Source organism: Petaurus breviceps, unplaced genomic scaffold (genome assembly GCF_028583685.1).
Source record: "Petaurus breviceps papuanus isolate PSGF00001 unplaced genomic scaffold, PetGlider_PUasm1.0 176, whole genome shotgun sequence".
Classification (NCBI taxonomy): domain Eukaryota; kingdom Metazoa; phylum Chordata; class Mammalia; order Diprotodontia; family Petauridae; genus Petaurus; species Petaurus breviceps.
In genome coordinates, this window is record NW_027185771.1 from 16,608,828 (window position 1) to 16,628,268 (window position 19,441).

At 45.9% G+C, this 19,441-nt stretch overlaps 1 protein-coding gene across 8 annotated transcripts in view; it reads left to right on the top strand.

The window, feature by feature from the left end:
• The window catches only part of TPPP3 (tubulin polymerization promoting protein family member 3), a 134,146-nt gene that overhangs the window by 89,689 nt on the left and 25,016 nt on the right, over positions 1-19,441 (top strand). For 7 of the 8 annotated variants that reach the window (XR_011167894.1, XM_069085748.1, XM_069085749.1 and 4 more), the window contains exons 4-7: positions 2,783-2,884; positions 6,180-6,304; positions 7,113-7,271; positions 8,494-8,591. The exons of the other annotated variant lie outside the window; for it this stretch is intronic. Coding sequence is in view for 6 of the 7 variants with exons in the window: in XM_069085748.1 (XP_068941849.1) it covers positions 2,783-2,884; positions 6,180-6,304; positions 7,113-7,271; positions 8,494-8,591 (484 nt within the window). In the remaining variant the exon portion in view is untranslated. The remainder of the gene's footprint in view (positions 1-2,782; positions 2,885-6,179; positions 6,305-7,112; positions 7,272-8,493; positions 8,592-19,441) is intronic. 8 annotated transcript variants of the gene reach the window in all.

The following is a 19,441-nucleotide window of genomic DNA, read 5'->3' on the forward strand; positions in this document are numbered from 1 at the left end:
CTCTGTGTTTCTCTCTCTCTGTCTCTCTCTCCTACTCTCTCTCTGTCTCTCCCCTCTCCTCTTCTTTCTCTCCTCTCTCTCTCCCTCCATCTCTTTTTCTCTCATTTTCATAACTTAAAAAGGCAAAACCAGCTTAGATACTTAAATTCAATCTGCTCCCAAATGAACTTGCTGCCAAGTAGAAAAGAAACCAAGTTGGCTTCAGACCCAAAGTACATAGCTGCCTGATTGGCCAGTTAGAGATTGGCTGGGCCAGTTAGTCTCCTGAGTAGGAACAAGGATGAGGCAGATGGATTTTTCTAAGTTTGAAATGACAGCTCCTCTTGGGGAATTGAGTGAAGTCCTGGCAGCTTTGGCCCCAGCAGCAGCTGATATACTTTCCAGACCAACCCTGGGGATAAAGCTGTCTGCGTTCTCCATACTGGATGGCCCAGCTGTCAGCTCTGTAGAAAGAGGGATGAGGTGGTTCTTCTCTGTGTGTTGGGGCACTACAGAATGGCCGCAGATAGCAATGCGGGGCTAATGTGTCAGGGCAGCTGACAAGCAGAGATCAGAGGGAAAGTGGAAGAGCTTTCGAGGGAGAGTGGGTTCAGTCAGAGGAGGGGGCTTTAGTAGAAGGTGAAAGAATGTGCCCTGCTTTGGAAGCAGATAGGCTAGACCAGGGCAGTGAGCAAGTGTTAGGTAGTGACCCTCTCTCTCATCAGGCTTGTCCTGTTGTTGACCTTGTAGAAGAGCTTCTTTGTCAGGTAGAGGTTGGACAACAAGACTTCTAAGGCATTTTTTCTTCTTTGAGATTCTGTGATGCTTGGGATGATTCCCCTTTTCTGTATGCACCTTAGGATGTTGTCCCCACCTGATATTGTCACAGCCAAGCATATTACATCACTTAGCTGATTGCGCCATTACATTGGTCCTTTGTAGCTATCTGCTCCCTGTAATGTTTTCCAGAACCAATTAACGATGTCAGAGTTGGGAAGGACCTCAGATAAGTCAGCATGGGAAGGGACCTCAGGACACAGAATGGCAGAGCGGGAATGGATGTCAGGATGTGGGATGTTGGAGCTGGAAAGGGTCTGGTGCAACCTCCTCATGTCACAGATAGGGGAATGAGACCCGGAGAAAGGAAGTGAATGTCCTACAGCCACAGAGCTAGCAAGTTATTGATAGAGGAGGCTAGAAGAATCAGAGCAGACTCTGACAGCAAGGGGCAACAGTGGGTGCAGTGCTGCACTTGGAAGACCTGATTTCAGAGGCCTGCCTCAGACATTCACTAACAGGGATCCTGGGGAGTCACCCACAGGGCACAGGGTGCTGGGCCTGGACTCAGGAGGGCCTGAGTTCAAATCTGGCCTCAGACACTTATTAGTTGGGTGACCCCAAGCAAGTCCCTCAATCTCTGCCTCCCTTAGTTTCCTCAACTATAAAGTGGAGATACTAAACACCGACCTTACAGGGCTGTTGTAAGGGTCAAATGAGAATATTTGTGCCTAGCACATAATAGTACTTTGTCAATGCTTATTTTCTCCCTCAGAGGCCTCATCCATAAAAAATCCTCTGGTCCAAGTGCCAGGAGTCTAGTGTACTTTCTACACTTCAAGAATGCCTTTGACAGAAATAAGAAAATGCAGACCATTATGCCCCCATCAAAAAAGTATCTGAGTACTGTATAACAAGAACAGCATTGCAGTCCTGCTACTGTGTCATGATAACAACAACAAGGATGGACAGGGTCTTCAGGAGGACTAGCACCTTTGGTATAAGGGCTGCCCATCCACCTTTGGCGTCCACCTGTCATCCAGCTCTCATCCGTGGCTCCAAGAAGCTACAGCATGCACAGAGATCACACCCCTAAAACTGGCTGCAGCATGCACAGCGGCCACACCTCTAAAACCGTGGCTGCAGCATGCACAGCGGCCACACCCCTAAAACTGTGGCTGCAGCATGCACAGTGGCCACACCCCTAAAACCGTGGCTGCAGCATGCACAGCGCCCACACCCCTAAAACCGTGGCTGCAGCATGCACAGAGATCACACCCCTAAAACTGTGGCTGCAGCATGCACAGCGGCCACACCTCTAAAACCGTGGCTGCAGTGTGCATAGTGGCCACACCCCTAAAACTGTGGCTGCAGCATGCACAGCGGCCACACCCTTAACAGAGGGGTCCGTCAGGCAAAGGGGAACTGCCAGGCCTCAAACCTGTTGGTGAGTTAGGGGGGTGTCTACCCCCAGCACATGAAGGCTTACCCTGACAGAAGGGGTCAATGGGAACAGTTTGTTCCAGTGACCATGAAGGCAACTGATGCAGGTGCCCATGGAGCTCTTAGAGCTCCATCAGACATTGAAAACTCAGCATCATCTGCTGCAACCTGGGCCATTGCCAGGCTTTCTGACTTTTGTCTTGCCACTGGATTTCTTGATTTCATGTCATTGGTCTTCTTTGAAAACGGAGGCCGCAGTGGCTAGCACTTATATTGTGCTTTAAGGTTTGCAGAGGCTTTTGATCCTCACAACAACCTTGGGAGGTGGGGGCTGTTATTATGCCCATTTTACTGATGAGGGAACTGAGGCACAGAGAGGTGAAGTGATCTGTGCCCAGGGTTATGCAGATAGTAAGTGGCCAAGGCAGGATTGGAGTTTGGGTTTTCCTGAATCCAAGCCTTTGCACGTCCTAGCTACCACTTTTCCCTCGGTTTCTTCCACTGCTTCCTATATTTGGACCTGAGACAGGGTTGGGGGCAGGGCAGAATGCTCCCCAGACTAACCTGGATCTTTTGTCGGCAGGAGTTCCCGATCGAAGCACTGTAGTGCCTGCAACAAATGTGTGTGTGGTTTTGACCATCACTGCAAATGGCTCAACAACTGCGTGGGAGAGAGAAACTACTGGTAAGAGCACAGGAGATGGGGAGACTCTGTAGGACCTGGGCCCGGCCCAGCTTGTGGCGCCCCTCAAGCTCATCTCCTAGGGCACCTTTTCCACTTGGTGGTTGGTAACACTTGAGCTGATGGGGCTGGCCTTCCTTCCTCCCTGCTTCTAGGAAGGAAGGAATAGAGAAGCGCCTGGAAACATGCCTGGAATGTTAGGCCTGGAAGGTACCTTAAAACCTCCAGTGTTAGTGCTGGAAGGGACTTGAGACATTGCCCAGGTCAACTCCCCCATTTACAGAGAAGGGCCATGACTCACTGTAAGTCACCAGCACTGTCCTTAGGCACCAAGCACAGTGTACTGAACACTCTCTATTCTTCCCTCCATCCCTTCCTGATTAGATTTGGCAAAACCCCCCCTCCCCAGTAACTTCAGCTCTCCTGCCCCCAAAGAATAAAGACTTTCCCTCCTGGTGATATTTAGGATACATAGCAGACTCTGAAGGTCATTTGAAGAGAGAAATCTAGACATGGTTTGAATCATGGTAACATTGTTTGAGATCATAGCATCCTAGAGTTAGGGCTGGAAGAGACATCAGAGGTCAGTGGTCCAGCCCTATCATTTTACAGATTTTTCCTCCAAGGAAGTGAAATGACTGTGCAAGGTAGGGAATGTCGGGTGCTTCTGGACTTGGAGCCATTGCTTTTCCCACTGCATCACCCTGCCTCCCATGAAGACTAGAAAGAGGGACATTCATATTTGTCTGGATGAACTCTTGGGTTTGTTATAGTATAAATCCCATTATTTCAGAGTCCCCCCTTCTCTTTGGACCCACTGGAAGGGGTGGGGATCAGGAGAAACAATACAGCAAGGACATCCCCAAAACACTTCTGTTGACTGAAGAATTTTATTTTATATTTTGCATGGAAAAAAGGAAGAACGAGATACTATTGTTGGGATGTTACAGTATCCAATTTGATTATCCTGGCGTCCTAAATTTCTAGGTCTCACTCCCGTTCTTTACAACTTAGGGAGGAATGAAAATTACCCCCATATAAAGAGGTGCCCAGGCAACAGGGTTACTAGACTAGTTTTATTCTGAAGGTGGCACCGTGGAAAAAGTGCCAGGCCTGGAGTCAGGAAGACTCCTCTTCCTGAATTCAAAACTGGTCTCGGCACTTACTAGCTGTGTGACCCTGGGCAAGTCACTTCACCCTGTTTGCCTTAGTTTCCTCATCTGTAAAATGAGCTGGAGAAGGAAATGGCAAACCACTCCAGAATCTTTGCCAAGAAAACCCCAAATAGGGTCAGGGAGAGTAGGACACGGCTGAAAAAACAACCAAGAAATAACAAATTATTCTGGAGGCATAATTTATTCTCAGCTCCAACAAAGTTTTTGACAGTGTCTCGTGCTTTCATAGTTGATCAAAGGGAGAGTCCCACTCATAGGCTCCTAGTTCTAGAGCCAGAAGGGGCCTTAGAAGGCTGACTGCAGCAGCTTATCCAGGGCCACACAGCTAGTGTGTCTGACATGGGATCTTCCTGGCTCAGAGCTCTGGACTCTTCCTGCAGAGCCTGAATGGCAGCTCGTCATGTCTGTTGGAGAGAGCGTTCCTTTGGCTGCAGGTAAGAATTGGACGAGAGAGCTCCTAATGCCAAGCTTCTCTGCTTTTTGGGTGCTCCTCTCTGGGCATCCCCAGACTTCTCCCCCACTCTTTGCTGAGGTGACCCATACTGTCTTAGCTGCCTCCAGTTCCATCAAATAGCTCCGCTCACCTCTGTGAAGAGGGGGCTAGACCATTAGCTCCTCAGTTTAGAATCGTTTAGTAAGTGCAGGTTGCTGTCTTTTGTTTTTATATTACCTAAATTTCCCAGTTTTCCTCCCTTTTCCCATCTCATAATATGATTTTTAATTTAAGTGTAGTAATTGGTACTTTGATACATTGGTGGATCTCTCATCAGTGTTGGCATTGCAGCCTTCTCATCTTGGGCTGCTCTTACCTATTTCTTAGTAACTTAATAACGAGCTTGGCCTAGTGGCCAGAGAGTGTATTTGTCTTGCCTCCGACACTCTCTTAGGGTTCTAGGCAAGGTGAGAACCTGCATTGAAGGAGGGCGTTCTCATCTAGGAGTTTTCTCCAATGCTTCTTAAACTATGGGACTTGGCCCCTTATGGGGTTGTGAAAAATGTGGCAACAGTAAAAGATTTCTGAATGTACAAGGACCAAACATTAATTTAAAGTCAGACACGAAATGAATCCAAGGTGTTTCTGGCAGCGCTTGCCCGTGCTGCATCATGGGCAACTTCACTTCAGCCTTGGTTCTGAACACAGATCCTGCACACTTTGCACTGCATGTGCCCTCAGGCCACACAACACTAGCCAATGCTGCCTAAATGGGAAAAGGGGTCATCCTCTCCCAGCCCCTTCAGCACTTCTTAAATGGGCTGCAGTAGAGCCAGAGAAATCACAGTCACGGTTCAGTGATCATTTCAACAAAAAAAATAAAAAAAAACAAAAATAAAGAAAAGAGCCCTACATAAAATCATAAACTCTAAACTATTTACATCTTGCTAAAAGGAAAAGTAAATCTCTTCCCTGCAAAGTTTTAATGAGATGACAACCAATGAGTATCTTCCTTGTTCTGTGACCCACGCTGGACTTCACCAGGTTTGTTGCTGCTTTTAGGAAGTGCAGTAGCTGCCCTGTGTGCATTATTGCTTTGCTCTGCACCAGGGGACCTCAGTGAAGATGGCTGTGAGTTTGAAGTAGCCCTTCCAGCCACAGAGCTGATAGCAGGCCCTGTCTTCAGCCCTGGCTCTGAGGTGCGTTGCCTCTATAATCATGGGGAGGAATAACACTGGTGAGCCAGTTTGTGCCTCTGCGATAGGAGGGCCGTAGGCCAGATCAGGGTTCTGTGGCTCGCTCAGCAGCAGCAGCGGATCAGTGTGCCAGGCACTACACCAAGTGCTTTACAGGGTCACCTTGTGTGACCCTCAAACAGCCCCATTTTACAGTAAGGCTGTAGTGACTTTCCCAGAGTCTTACAGCTTGTGAGTGTCTGAGGTCCCATTGGAACTTGGGCCATCCTGCTACCAGGCTCAGCGCTTCATCCTGCAGGTGGGGAGTATTCCCTGTAAATCACTCTCAACTTCCACAAGAGAAGTCTGAGGCCCAGAGAGGTTGTCTGCTGTCCCCAGAGTGGGCCCTGGGAAGGGAGGGTCTGGACCCCAGGCCTCTGCCGGAGGTCCTTGCGTCCCGTCAGGCAGGCCTGCAGCTGCCCTGGGCACTACGTTTTTCTTGCTTTTTCTTTCAGGCTCTTCCTGAACAGTGTGGTGTCAGCCCTGCTGGGGGTCCTGCTGTTGGTGCTCATTGCCTTCTACATCTTTGTGGAGTTCTTTATCAACCCCATGCGGCTTCGGACCAACAAACACTTTGAAGGTGAGATCTTCTTCCTGGAAGCGGAGGAGGAAGCTCCCATGGGTTCTTCTTTCCTCTCTCCTTTCCTTCTGCAAATATGTATTAAAATATGTTAATCACTGGGCTAGGGGCGAGTTTATCTAAGACATGTTCCCTGTCCTCATAGACCGTCACAGTCTAGGAGGCTGAGCAGATACAAGCATGGGGAGCCATGCTGCACACAAGTCCACAACTGCATCAGAGGTGTAGGAAACAAAGTGTTGTATGCGTCTGAGGGGGAGGTTAGGGGAGGCTTTGTGGAGAATGGGCCTTTGGGTTGGGCTTTCAAGGATAGGCAGGAATTCTGCAGGTGAAGACAAGTGAGAAAAGTTCAGTCCTGGGGACAAAGGTAAGCAAAGGCCTGGAGTAAGGAAGGAGCGGGCCATGCTCTGAGGAGGGAGAGTGGGCTGGCCAGGCTGGAGTGGGCGGTGTGTGATGGGGAGAAGGCTAGAAGCAGAGACAGCAGCAGCAGACAGATCTTGAGGCACAGTCATGCAGTCAGCTGGAGACTTTGGTGTGAGGCTCTTTTCTTCTGAGGATGAGGGAGGAAGGTCCTTAGAGGGAACGAACCTCCAGACCCCTTCCACCTTTGCATCCAAAGATCTTCAGCAAAAGGCTTGCATTCCTTTTCAGTGGGGGCTTATACCTGGGAGCCTCCACTGACGGGGCCACTTAGGCTGCAACAGTGGGTCATTTTCCCATAGGGACTGTGGCCTCCTTCTGTCCTTCCCTGCAGTTCTCTGAGCCAGTTGAGGAGCCCAGAAAGCAATGTCCCATGTTTGTCTTTCAGTCCTCAAGAACCACACAGACGTATGGTTCGTGTTTCTCCCAGCGGCCCCCGTGGAGACCCAGGCCCCTGCCATCCTTGCCTTGGCTGCCCTGCTCATCCTGTTGGGCCTTCTCTCTGTGGTGTTGTTGGGACATCTCCTCTGCTTTCACATTTATCTCAGTATGTAACTCGGCATTTTCATTGTCCCGTGCTTGTCCTTTAGGATAAGACCTTTAGGAACTTCTAGTCTGCCCAGCTGGCTCTTTTCGGGGTATGTGGACACTGTCTTGGGTGAAGGGAGCAGGGAAAGGGGAGGTGAAGAGATTTTGGTCCTTTCTTGAAACCTGCACCTGTCTAACCCCCCACAGCAAACCCAGGATAATTTAGTGCAGTGATTTTTGGGTTTGTAGCTACTCCTGGGCCTGCTGTTTCCCAGCCATAGGAACTTGGGCAAGTTATTTCTCCTCGTGGCCTCAGTTTCCTCATATGTAAAGGGAGAGGGTTGAAACAGAGGCTCACATACAGTGAAAGGTCCCTCCCAATTTTAGTAGTTTCTGTTCCGTGCACTGTTTTTATGTTCTGTGTTCCAAGGTCCCTTCCAGCTCTGTCATTTCATGTCCTTTTAGCTCAGACATTCTACAAGTCTATAAAGGACATTTTCCTGATGGTAAGAAGCCACACCCTCCCTGTCTTTGCTCCCCAAGCTGTGTTTCTGTTGTAGTTACACTGCTTCCCACATGGTGGCACCCCTCTCTATGGGATTTAGAACTGTGAGCCTCTTTATGAGACTGTCAGCTGTCCAGTAGCACTAGGACAGCGTTTCCCTGGGCTCCCAGAGTTCTGCAGGAGTTTCAGCCAATAACAGTGGCCTTGGGACATCAGCCAAGGCTCCTGGTGTCTATCAGCATTGGTTAGGCCTGTTTCTCACATGCAAAGTCATCTCCGAGATACAAAGTGGGTGGTGGCCCATAGGCTCCATCTTCTGGATACTGAACAGTGTTAGTGGAAAAATAGGGGAACTTTTCATTTGGTTTTTAAAAAAGAAAAAAGGCCCAGAGATGTACTTACATAGACACAATTAGCCCAAAGCTGTCCTATTCCTGCCCTTTGTTCCATGGCAGATCTTGCCCTTTCCACATAACCCTCTATTGCCTTTGAATCAAAGGGAAAACTTAGACTTTCCCTAGTCTGTAACACTGTATGTGGTCCTAAGGCACTTCCTGAATTTTCTGGGCTTCCTTCATCCCATTAAGGGTGATTCTCAGTGCAGGCCACTGCCTGATTTCTCCTTGATTAAGTCTCTATACCCAATGGACAACTGTTTCTCCTCTGTAATTGGGAGGGAGCCAACAGGCTTGTCCTCTGCCCTCAGTGAAGTGTCTCTCCTGTCCCACTTCTCCAGTATGGCACAAACTAACCACCTATGAGTACATCGTGCAGCAGCGGCCCCCAAAGGAGGTGAAGGAGACCCCAAAGGAACTGAAGATGCAGCCCATTCAGGTACACATGGCTCAGTGAGGAAGTATGAGGAGCACTGGTAGAATGTAGGGAAGGGCTGGGCTGGAGGCGGTTGTGGGGTAGGGAAGGGGTCAGGAAGAAGATCTGCTTCTCACTCTTGCGGCCAAGTTCAAAGGCTTGGGTACAGATTCTGTCTATGATGCCAAGCTATTTACTCACCATAAGCCTCAGTTTCCTTATTTATAAAAGTAAGGGGTTGGACTTGATGTCCTCAGGTAGCCTTTCTAGTTCAAGATTCATGGTCCTAAGAACTCTTAACATTTTTAAATACATTTTTTGATATGTTTTCTTTTTATATCACCTACATTTCCCAGTCTCTCCCTTTCCTGTACCCCTCACAAAGAATCATTCCTTCTAATAAGGATTAAAAAGAAGGAATTAAAAAAAAGGCTCAGTAAAACTTAGCAACATATCAGAAAAGGCCTCTAATATCGAAGGGCCTTCTTCCATCTCTTCTCTGGGCCTGACTAAGCTTGATAATTATAACTAAATAGCCTTCAGTTTTGGTTGTTTTGTTGTAGTTGTTCTTTGTAGTCGTTGGGTATTTTGTTTCCAGAGTTCTGCTTATTTCGTTTTGCATCAGTTCATATGTCTTTCTAATCTCTGTCTTCATCACATTCAGCACTTCCTATAGCACAATAGTATTCAGCTACACTCATGGACCACCATTTGTTTAGCCACTTCCCAGGCTCAATGGGCACCTACTTTGTTTCCAGTTCTTTGCTGCCACAAAAAGTGCTGCTATAAACATTTTGTTGTGTGTGAGACCTTTCTGTCTATCATCGATCTCCTTTGGGTGTATCCCTAGCAACAGGATCTCTAGGTCAAAGGGCGTGGATCTTTTAGTCATTCTCTTTGAATTGTTTTCCAGACTGGTTGGACCATTTCATAGCTTGCTCAGCAGTGTATTAGTGAACTTAGCTTTCTGCAGCCCCTCCAAAATGGGCAATTCCCACTTTTATTATTTTTTTTCCAATTTGTTGAGTTTGAATGGAAATCTCAGAGTTCTTTTTAGTTTGCATTTCTCTTAATATTAGTGATTTGGAGCATTATTTCATATACTTGTTATTAGTTTGTGTGTTTTTTTGAGCACTGTTTGTGCTTTTCCTTTGACAGTTTGTCTTTTGTGGAATTGTCTTTGGGCTTGTTTATTTCTGTTAATTCTCGGTATATCTTTGAGGGACAGCTAAGTGGCACAGTGAATAGAGTGCTAGGCCAGGAGTTGGAAAGACTCATCTTCCGGAGTGACCCTGGGCAAGTCACTTCACCCTGTTTGCCTCAGTTTCTTAATCTGTAAAAGAACTGGAGAAGGAAATGACAAACTACTCCAGTATCTGTGCCAAGAAAATCTTAAAAAATGGAGTCCTGAAGAGTCAGACACAATTAAATAACAAATATCTTAGATATTAGACCATTTTCAGAGGTATTTGATGCAAGAATGTTTTCATTGTCAACTACTTACCTTCTTACCTACAGTATTTGCATTAAATTTTGTTCATGCAAAACCTTTTAATTTCATATAATAAAAATTACCTATTTAACATTTTTAATCACCTCTGTCCCATGTTTGGATAAGAATTCACCTCCTAGCCATACCTATGAACAGTACTCTATATGAGCTGTTTCTCTTCCAATTTTTTATGGTATGTTCTTTAATATTCAGATTACGTATCCATTGTGAATTTGTTATATGGTGTAAGATTATTGGTATAATCCTAATTTGTGACAGATTACTTTCCATTTTTACCAACAGTTCTTGTCAGAGAATTCTTTCCTAGGTAATTTATGTTTTTATGTTTATCAAATACTGTTACTGAATTGTTATTTCTGATTCATTCTTGTATAGTCTGTTCCATCAATTTTTTTAGGACAGTAACTAACAAAGTTTTGATGATTATTATTTTATAATATGGATGGAGGTCTAGAAATACTATTCTTCTTTCATTCATTTTCCATTTTTTTTCCTGGGTATTCTAAGTCTCTTATTCCTCTGAGTAAATTTTGTTATTATTTTGTGTAGCTCTGTAAAGTATGCCTTTGGTGGTTTGATCCTATGAACTCTTTTTTATTTGTTTGTTTTTGCTTTTTGGAGGGGGGAAGACAGGGCAGTTGGGGTTAAGTGACTTGCCCAAGGTCACACAGCTAGTAAGTATTAAGTGTCTGTGCCCGGCTTTGAACTCAGGTCCTCCTGACTCCAGGGCTGGCGCTCTATTCTCTGGGCCACCTAGCCGCCCTTGATCCTATGAACTCTTAAGAGTGCCTCATTGTTTAGAGAGTTGGACTTGGTGGCTGAGTGCTGATAGAATTTAACAACATTAAATTTAATAGGGATGAATGTGAAGTTCTAATGTTAGGGTGAAAAATCCGCAATACTAACTAAAGATGAGGAAGACATAGCTGAGCAAGTGTCCATGGGGAATGAAGACTAACAACAGTGCCAGCTGAGAGGCCTGGCAGCCGGTAACACTGATGTGTCTTCATGGTGCTTTAGTCATTGAAGCCTTGTGTCCAGACCAAAATCTGATAGCCCTGTTACTTTGTGCCGGTCTGGTCAGGCCACAGCCTATCAACAGCTTGGAATATGTCCAGAAAAGGGCATCCAGGAGAGTAAGAGGACTTGAAGTAAACTCAGCTGAGTATTGGTTGAGGAAACTCAAATGACATTTAACCCAAAGAAGAGAAGATGTATTGGTGGGGAGGGGAAAGGTGTGAGGGGAGCAGAACTTAAGGTTAGCCGAAGGGTACTGTCCTGTGGAAGAGGACTGACTGCTTGCTTTCTGCTGGCACAGAGGGAAGAGCTAGGACCAATGAGTGAAAGCTCAGGAGAAGAAGGGACTTACTAACAATTAATATTTGTGTAATAATTGAATGGCATTATTTAGGGAATAATGAATTCATTGTCCCTGGATGTATTTACCCAAGCAGAGGTTGGGAAACCACCTTGTTGACATTATAAAGAAGATTCCTGGACCAGGCCCTGTACTGGGTGACCTGCTAGCTTGGAGATTTCACGATTCTGTAATCTTGGAATCTTGTTGGGATTTGCCCTGGACTGAAGACAGTTCTTGTTTGCCAGACATAGCTAGGGCTTTCAGCATAATGCCAGAAGGTATGAAGTGTAAGAACTAGAAGTGGGGTAGGCTGGGGCTATAAGAAAGGAATGGGGAAGCCCAAGAAAGCACAGCAGCAAGAATCAGGAAAATGGTGGCGGCAGCATCAGATGTTGTGGCCTGGGGGCACGAATGCCCAGAATGCCCTGCCCCCACTATGCAGAGCTCGTTTCTAAAGAGGTTCAGGGGAAGGCAGAGAGTATATCTGAGAATGCAGAAACCTTGATCTCTGGAGTTTGGAGAGTGTTGCTGTTTTGAGTCTTTATTTGACATTGCATTACCACTGACAATAGAAGTGTAAGAAATGATCTTAAATTGGAGAAAGTGGGACGGAGCTGAAGGTAGGTATGGATAATAATTATGATTCTGTGGTGCCTTCAGTTCGGTAGCATCATGAGGAGGATCATTGCCATTTCACTGATGAGGAAATAAGACTCTCCACAGTCCCAGGTCTGAGTGTCCAGTCTCATCGTCATCAGTGGTGACATCCGCTGGGATGTGACAGTTCTCCTGTGGCTCCAGAGCCAGCACAGTCATTGGACTTAGGAGTCAGGAGGCTCAGATTTTACCTCAGCTCCTAGCTGACTATGGGAGCCAGGGCAAACCTGGTTACCCTGCTTGGTCTCAGTTTCTTTCTCTATAAAATGGGGGTATTTGAACTCCGTGATCTCTACAGGTCCTGATTAGTTCTGACATTCCATGATTGTATGGTTTCATACATTCATAGAATAGTCAAATTGGAAACAACCTGAGAAGTCATCTAGTTCAATGTTCTTTTTTTATGAATGAGGAAAGAGAAGGCCAGAAATAACTTACCCAGGGTCATCCAGGTAGCCAGCGGTAGAGCTATGTTTTGAGCCCAAATCCTCATGATTCTTAATCCAGTGATGTCCCCAGTTTACCTTATAGCTTCTGTCTTCTGAACCCTCACAGTGCAAGCATTAGGCCTCCAGTCTCAAAATTTTCTCCAGGCTGAAGCCAAGAAAGGTAACTAAAGGCTGGGGATCCTCATGGCCATCTACCTTTCCTCCAAACCAGCCAGCTGGGGAAGGAAGAGTTAAAGCACTGAAACGAACAAGAAAGAGTCCCCAGGGAGCCTGGGAGTCTTTTCTGGAGCTGGAGGTGGAGTTTCCAGCTGGAGAATCCACACACAGCTGTTCCCTTCTCCCCTCTCTCCTCCCTCCTGCCACCCCCACCCCCAGCCTAGCCAGAGAGAAGTGTGTGTAGATGTTGTAGGCCAGCCTTGTTGTTCCCATTCCCATGTCTGGGTGCTTTCTGGAAGTCAGAGCACATTTGGGGCCAGAAGCCAGAGGAGTGTGGGGTGGGGAGTCCTGAATGCCTCTGTTCCATGGATCCCCTCAGGGAGTAATAAAGCTGAGAAGATGCCCAGTTAAGTTGTCATGAGAAACGCTAACCCACCAGATTCTTCAAGCTCCCCCTCATAGCAACCAGATACAAACACAAACAGGCTAGGAGGCCCAGGCTCTCTGAGCAGCCTCCCTGCCCCTGCACACAAGCTGAGGTTGACCCACCACTAAATAATACTATTAACTTGTTCAGGGAAGGTCTTGTCTCCCCAGCTTCCCTCCCCCTAACTTAGAACTGGTCTTCTGTTCTCAGGATAGAAAGAATAAGACTTCCCACCCACCAAGAAAGCATTCTCTCCGGGCCTTAAGTTAGTGACACTATTGTTTAAGTCAACGGGACACAAGAAGCCCTGGCTGGTGCTCCTTGGGCTCCCTCTCGGCTGTGTGGCTCCTGGACTTGATGGGAAAGCAGACACAGGTCATCGTACCGTACCTGCCACTGCTGGGCTGTGAAGCACACTGCCACCATTATTCTGGTTATGATCTTTAATTCTGCAGTGTAGTGCAGTGAAGAATACTAGACTGGAGTCACTTCCAGGCCCACTGTTTACTGTCCCTCTAGTCCGCAGCTTCCCTGTCTTTGAAAGGGCTTTATACTATTTGAACCCTCGGGCTCTTTCATCTCTGACAGTTCTTTCTGATAGTTCCAAGATTCCATCTCCTAAGGTCCCTCATGGTTCTAGCCCTCTGCATCGCAAAGTCCCTTGTGCTTCTAGCTCTCTTATGTTTTAAGATACCTCTCAGCTCTAACAGTCCTTGCTCTAAGGTGTCTCCCAGTTTCAGTATTAATTAATTAATTCAGTAATAATTAATATGTAACCTTCATATTTCATGATCCTTTCCAGGTCCAATATTCCATGATTTTTTGCTACCAAAGGCAGAAACTGGAAGGATTTCTAATGAACTGAACCTTTCTAGCCCCACTGGAACAGTTGGGAAAGGGGGGGTTATTGTATCTTCAAATCAGGGAGTGCTGCGGCTGCCAGCAGAGTTTATGCAGGCCATCGGGCAAGTGATAAACAGGTTCTGAAACACATCTGCTACCTAAGGCTGGGACAGTTTAGAAGAGAACATGGGAAGTGGGTTTCACAAGATAGCCTGATTATTGGAGGAAGTGCATCCACCTCCCACAGTGGGAAAAACCCCCTCTTCAAAATCGCCTTTCTGCATGAGCTCACTGGCATCACTTCTCTATTTGGGCTTAGGACAGGCAGCCATCCCCTAACATGAGTTAGGCCACCCTTGATCTATCTGTGATTGGAATTTCCCCAAAACTATCTATGCTTAACAAAAAAAGGTCTTTTTGGAGCCAGTGGTCTCAAACACAGCCGTATTGGTCAGCCTCAGAAATGCACCCACCTGAGGTAGGAAAAGGAGTTTCCTGATGTCTCCTCCTCTAAGGAGTAAGTTTGGTTCCGATAAGCAGATCTCTGCTGCATCTGAAACAGAGTTTTATCATCCCTATTCTCTAATTCTTGTGAACCCTATGCAGATTCTGGAACAACATAAGCTATGACTCTGTGCTAACACATAATTCAGTTCAACCAACATTTGTTAAGTATTTACCCTGTGCTAGATTTCTGGGGAGCAAAAGGCAAAAACAAAATAGTCTCTACCTCCCACCCCAGGAGCCCATAGCCATTCTTTCTGTGAACACTCCTAATCACCCCAGTAGACACAAAAAATCTAGGCCTCAACAACAGACCGTCAGCCTCAACTGGCTTCTTTCTTGCCCCATTCTCATTGCCACATATAGGCCAATCTGATCCAAGATCCTGTCTTGCTCTGCAGCTCCCCTAAATATCCTAGCACAAGTGAGAGTGTGTTCTGCTGTTGGCCACACCTTCTGCACCCCAGGAGTGCCCCCTTTTCCTCCTCTGCTTCCATGGACCAAAGGACTCCAATCTCCTTACTCCCTGAAGTGATAAATTTGCTCATGATTGGAAAGCCCCCTGAAACTAGTGCTGTGATGTAGATTAAGTCTTCCTATCTTGATATTTTTGGTAATTGTTAAATCAGCCTTAGTGAGAGCAAGGCCAGCCCCTCTCCCTCCATATCACCACGTTCAGATGCAAGCCCCGACATAAAGAATTGCCTGCCCTATTTTCTTTGTCTGTTCTACTCCAGGATTGTAGATGACCATATCATCATCTATGGCCCTTTGACTGAATCTAGACTTCACAGAGCAAAGCCCTTTAATAAACAGATTTGTTCTGTAAAACTTGGACTCAGTCAAAAGGCCACTCTTGATGACCTAGAAGGCTACATGTGGCCTTGAGGTTGCAGGTTCCCCACTTCTGGTCTAGACCGACAAGTGACCGTAGAGGAAATATACTCACCCCTCATCATCTATCTCATAATAGAGTCAGAGCTTGAATTGGAACCCAAGTCCCCTGACACAAGTCCATTGCTATTTCACTACCACACACTGTTTCAATGAACAAAAACATCGAGTATCTGCTATGTACTGGGCCTCTGGAGAATATAAAGGAGTAATGTGTTCTCTGCTTTTAAGAGATTTGTAGTCTGGTTGAAGAGATGCCTTACACACATGCATAGATAACTCAGAAGACAAGGCCAAATGAGATGTATTGACAAGTAGTGTTGTAAGAGACTAGAGGAGGAAGAAAACATTCTGGGCTGAGGGGGCCAGAGTTTCCTGGAGGATCTGGAGCTGAAAAGTGGTCAGAGAAGAGTCGGGTATTTCAGGAGCAGGGATAAGAGGGTTCAGAAATATGGGAGTGGGAAAATAGAGGATCACTCAGGCCATGGTGAGTAGCCTGTTTGGAAGGAGTACAGGAGTCATGGATAAGAGACTAGGGCCAGATCTTGGAGGGCTTTGAGGAAGTAGGACTTTGTTCTGCAGACAGTGGGGAGCCAGTGGAGGCTTGCAGGCACTAGGGAACCAATAAAGGCATTTTTCCTGTGGGAGTGATAAAGAAGCATGTACTACAGTCTGGGGAGGGAACAGAACCAGACTGGGCAGGTGGGGGGGACAGAGAGGGGAATCAGGTGATGAAGATTTAGGGATGGAGGAAAGGCAGTGGGTGTGGAGAGGGAGACCCGGCTTCTCCTGGACCATCAAGTTGGGAAGAGTAGAACTTTGGGGCCAAATGGGAGTCTGTTTAGGTCTCCCATGGAGTATGAATCTAAAGGGTCCACCTCTTGATGGCGTGGAAGAGTTTCTAGATTCTCCCTAGTGTTTTGTCTGGGATCAGAATGAGATTTGTATTCTAGCAGGGCATGGCTGGGAAGTACACTAGGGAGCAAAGGCCATCACCATTTTTTCTGCTGCCTTGGGGTAGTAATAGAGAGGGACATGCCAGTTACTCCCTCCCTCTCCCAAAGAGGCTTCCAAGAGGCCACCTCCATGGTTCTGGTAGCTGAATTCTGTGACAGGTACAGTAGATGGCTAAGATGATTGACTTCAGGACTCATCCCATTGTCCCCGCTGCTGAGTCTTGTCCCACGTCTGCCATCTTGCCTTTTTCCTTGTCTACACTTGAATGGGCTGAGCCGGATCCTCTCAGGCATGGCATTTCTAAGGGCAGGGTGTGCCAGGCTCCTTTTCAGAGAGTTGTCAGGGCTTGCCCTCAGTGTGGTTACAGAGCAAGTACACAGTTTGGCAGTCTGGGACCATGGGAGGTGCCAAGATTACCCAGTGCTAGTGGTGCCTATACAGGAAAGGCCACTTCAGTGACACCATCGCATGAGAACACCATTCCTGCAGGAGCTTGAACCATCCTCAGCAGATATCTGCCCCCTTTAGACCAAGGAGGGCAGGAGGCCTCTGGAGGTTTGAGGAGCACTTTACATGCATCAGTGTTACATTTGATCCTCACAGCAATCCAGTGAAGGAGATCCCGTTATCCCCATTTTGCAAATGATTAGACTGAAGGTTGGAGAGGCACTTGGCAACTAGGGGCTGCCATAGTGCATAGAGCACTGGGTCTGGAGTCAGGAAGACTCACCTTCCTGAGTTCAAATCTGTCTTCAAGAAACTTACTAGCTGTGTGACCCTGGCCAAGTCACTTCATCCTGTTTGCCTCTCAGTTCTTCATCTATAAAATAAACTACAGAAGGAAATGGCAAACCACTCCAGTAACTCTGCCAAGAAAACCCAAATGAGGTCATAAAGGGTTAGGCACAACTGAAATGCCTGAACAACAACAATTGGAGAAATATTTGTCCAGGGTCATTCACTCAGTGAGTGCAGGGTGTCTCCAAAGGCTTAAATCTGTACTAAGACTTTAGGGACGCCCTGTCTTGGAGGTGGAATCCGAAGATCTGGAGATCTTGCCAGCTTACTGTGAGTCAGCAGTAAGGGCATCATTCCACAAAAGGCTAATGGGATGTTAGGCTAGATTAAGAGAGCCCCAGCTTCCAGCATGATACAGTAAGAACAGGAGTTAGCATTTATATGGCACTTTTGTACATATTATCTCCTTTGATCCTCTAAATAATCCTTGAAGGCCGCTGGTAAACTTTTATTAATTTTTTTCTTTTTAATATTTTAGTTTTTCCAATTACATGTAAAAACAATCTTTAACATTCGTTTTTAAAGATTTTGAGTTCCAAATTCTCTCCTTCTGTCCCACCCCTCCCACCTCCCTGAGGTAAACAATTTAATATAGGTTATATATGTGCAGTCATGCAAAACATTTCCACATTAGTCATGTTGTGAAAGAAAACACAGAGCAAAACCAAAACAAAACAACCCACAAAAAATAAAGTACAAAATAGTGTGCTTCAGTCTGCATTCAGACTCCATCACTTCTCTCTCTGGAGGTGGATAGCATTTTTCATAATGGATCATTTGGAATTGTCTTGGGTCACTGCATTGATCAAGCTTTCACAGTTGATCATCTTTATGATATTGCTGTTACTGTGTTCAATGTTCTGCGTATTTCCTTTTGCATCAGTTCACGTATGTCTTTCCAGGTTTTCTCTGAAATAATCCTTCCTGTCATTTCTTATAGTACGATAGTATTCCATCAACAATCATGTACCACAACTAGTCTGCATTCCAAAGAGATTTTAAAAAAAAAGGAAAAGGACATATATAGCGGCTCTTCTTGTAGTAGCAAAGAAATAGAAATTGAGGGGAAGCCTGTCAATTGGGGAATGGCTGAACAAGTTGTGGTATTGCTGGATCAAAGGATATGCACAATTGTATAGCCCTTTGGGCATAAGTAAACCTTTGTTAAACCTTGTGTGTCAGGCAGTGTACTAAGCACTGAGATACAAAGAAAGGCAGAAATAGCCGTTGTCATCAAGGGATTTAAATGTTCATTGGGGAGACGACATGTAAATAACCAGGTACATAGAAGATAGAGATAGATAGATCCATTCCACCTCCACCTCCATTAAGATCAGGTTCTTAACTCTTTTTGTATCATGGCCTCTGCTGACAGTCTGGTGAAGCCTATGAACTCTCTTCTCAGTATAATAAGGTTTTTAAATGTATAACATATTTCTAAGAAAGGCCTCCTGTAGAAGGTGGAATTTTGGCCAAGTCTATGAGGAAGCCAGGAAAATTCAGAGGCAAAACTGAGGGAGTAGGGCGAGCCAAGCATGAGACAGCCAATACAAAGGCACAGAGATGGGAGGCGGAGTGTTGTGTTCAATGTCTGTGCTATTATGATCCCCATTTTACAGGTGAGGAAACTGAGGCAAATAGAGGCTAAGTGACTTGCCTACAATCACACAGATAGTGTTGGAGGCAGGATTTGAACTCAGGTCTTTCTAACTCCCAAGCCTGGCACTCTGTCCACATAGATGCCTTGAAATAAGGAGTTGATAGTCCTCTCTGTATTTTGCCCTTGTCTAGGGTGTGGTGTTCAGTTCTGGCCATTACAGTTTAAGAACAGTAATAAGCTGGAGATTGCCAGAGGGCCCCAGGATGATTAAAGGCCTTGAGTCTATTTCATATGAATGAATGAATGAAGAGCCATTTATCAAGCCAAGAACTAGGGATACAAATACAAGACATCAATCAGTACAGTCTCTGCCCTCAAGTAGTTTGTGTTTTTCTTCTAAATTAGTTTTTATTGATATTTTTTGTTTCTTATATCACCATAGTTATCCCAAGTACCCCCCTTCCTACCCTTCCTAGAGAGCTATATCATATGACAAATCATATTTTTTAGAGAGGAAAAAACAATCAGCAAAGTGATTGATAAATGAAAAAGTCCAAAAACATGTGCAGTGTGTATTATCTGTGGACCTTCCACCTCCATTAAGGGGTGGGCTGTGGGTGTCCTCTTGTATTTCTTTATTCAAATCCTGCTTGATCTTTATGATTTTGTAATATTTACTTCTGATTTTTTGTTTTTTCACTGTTTATAGTTATTTT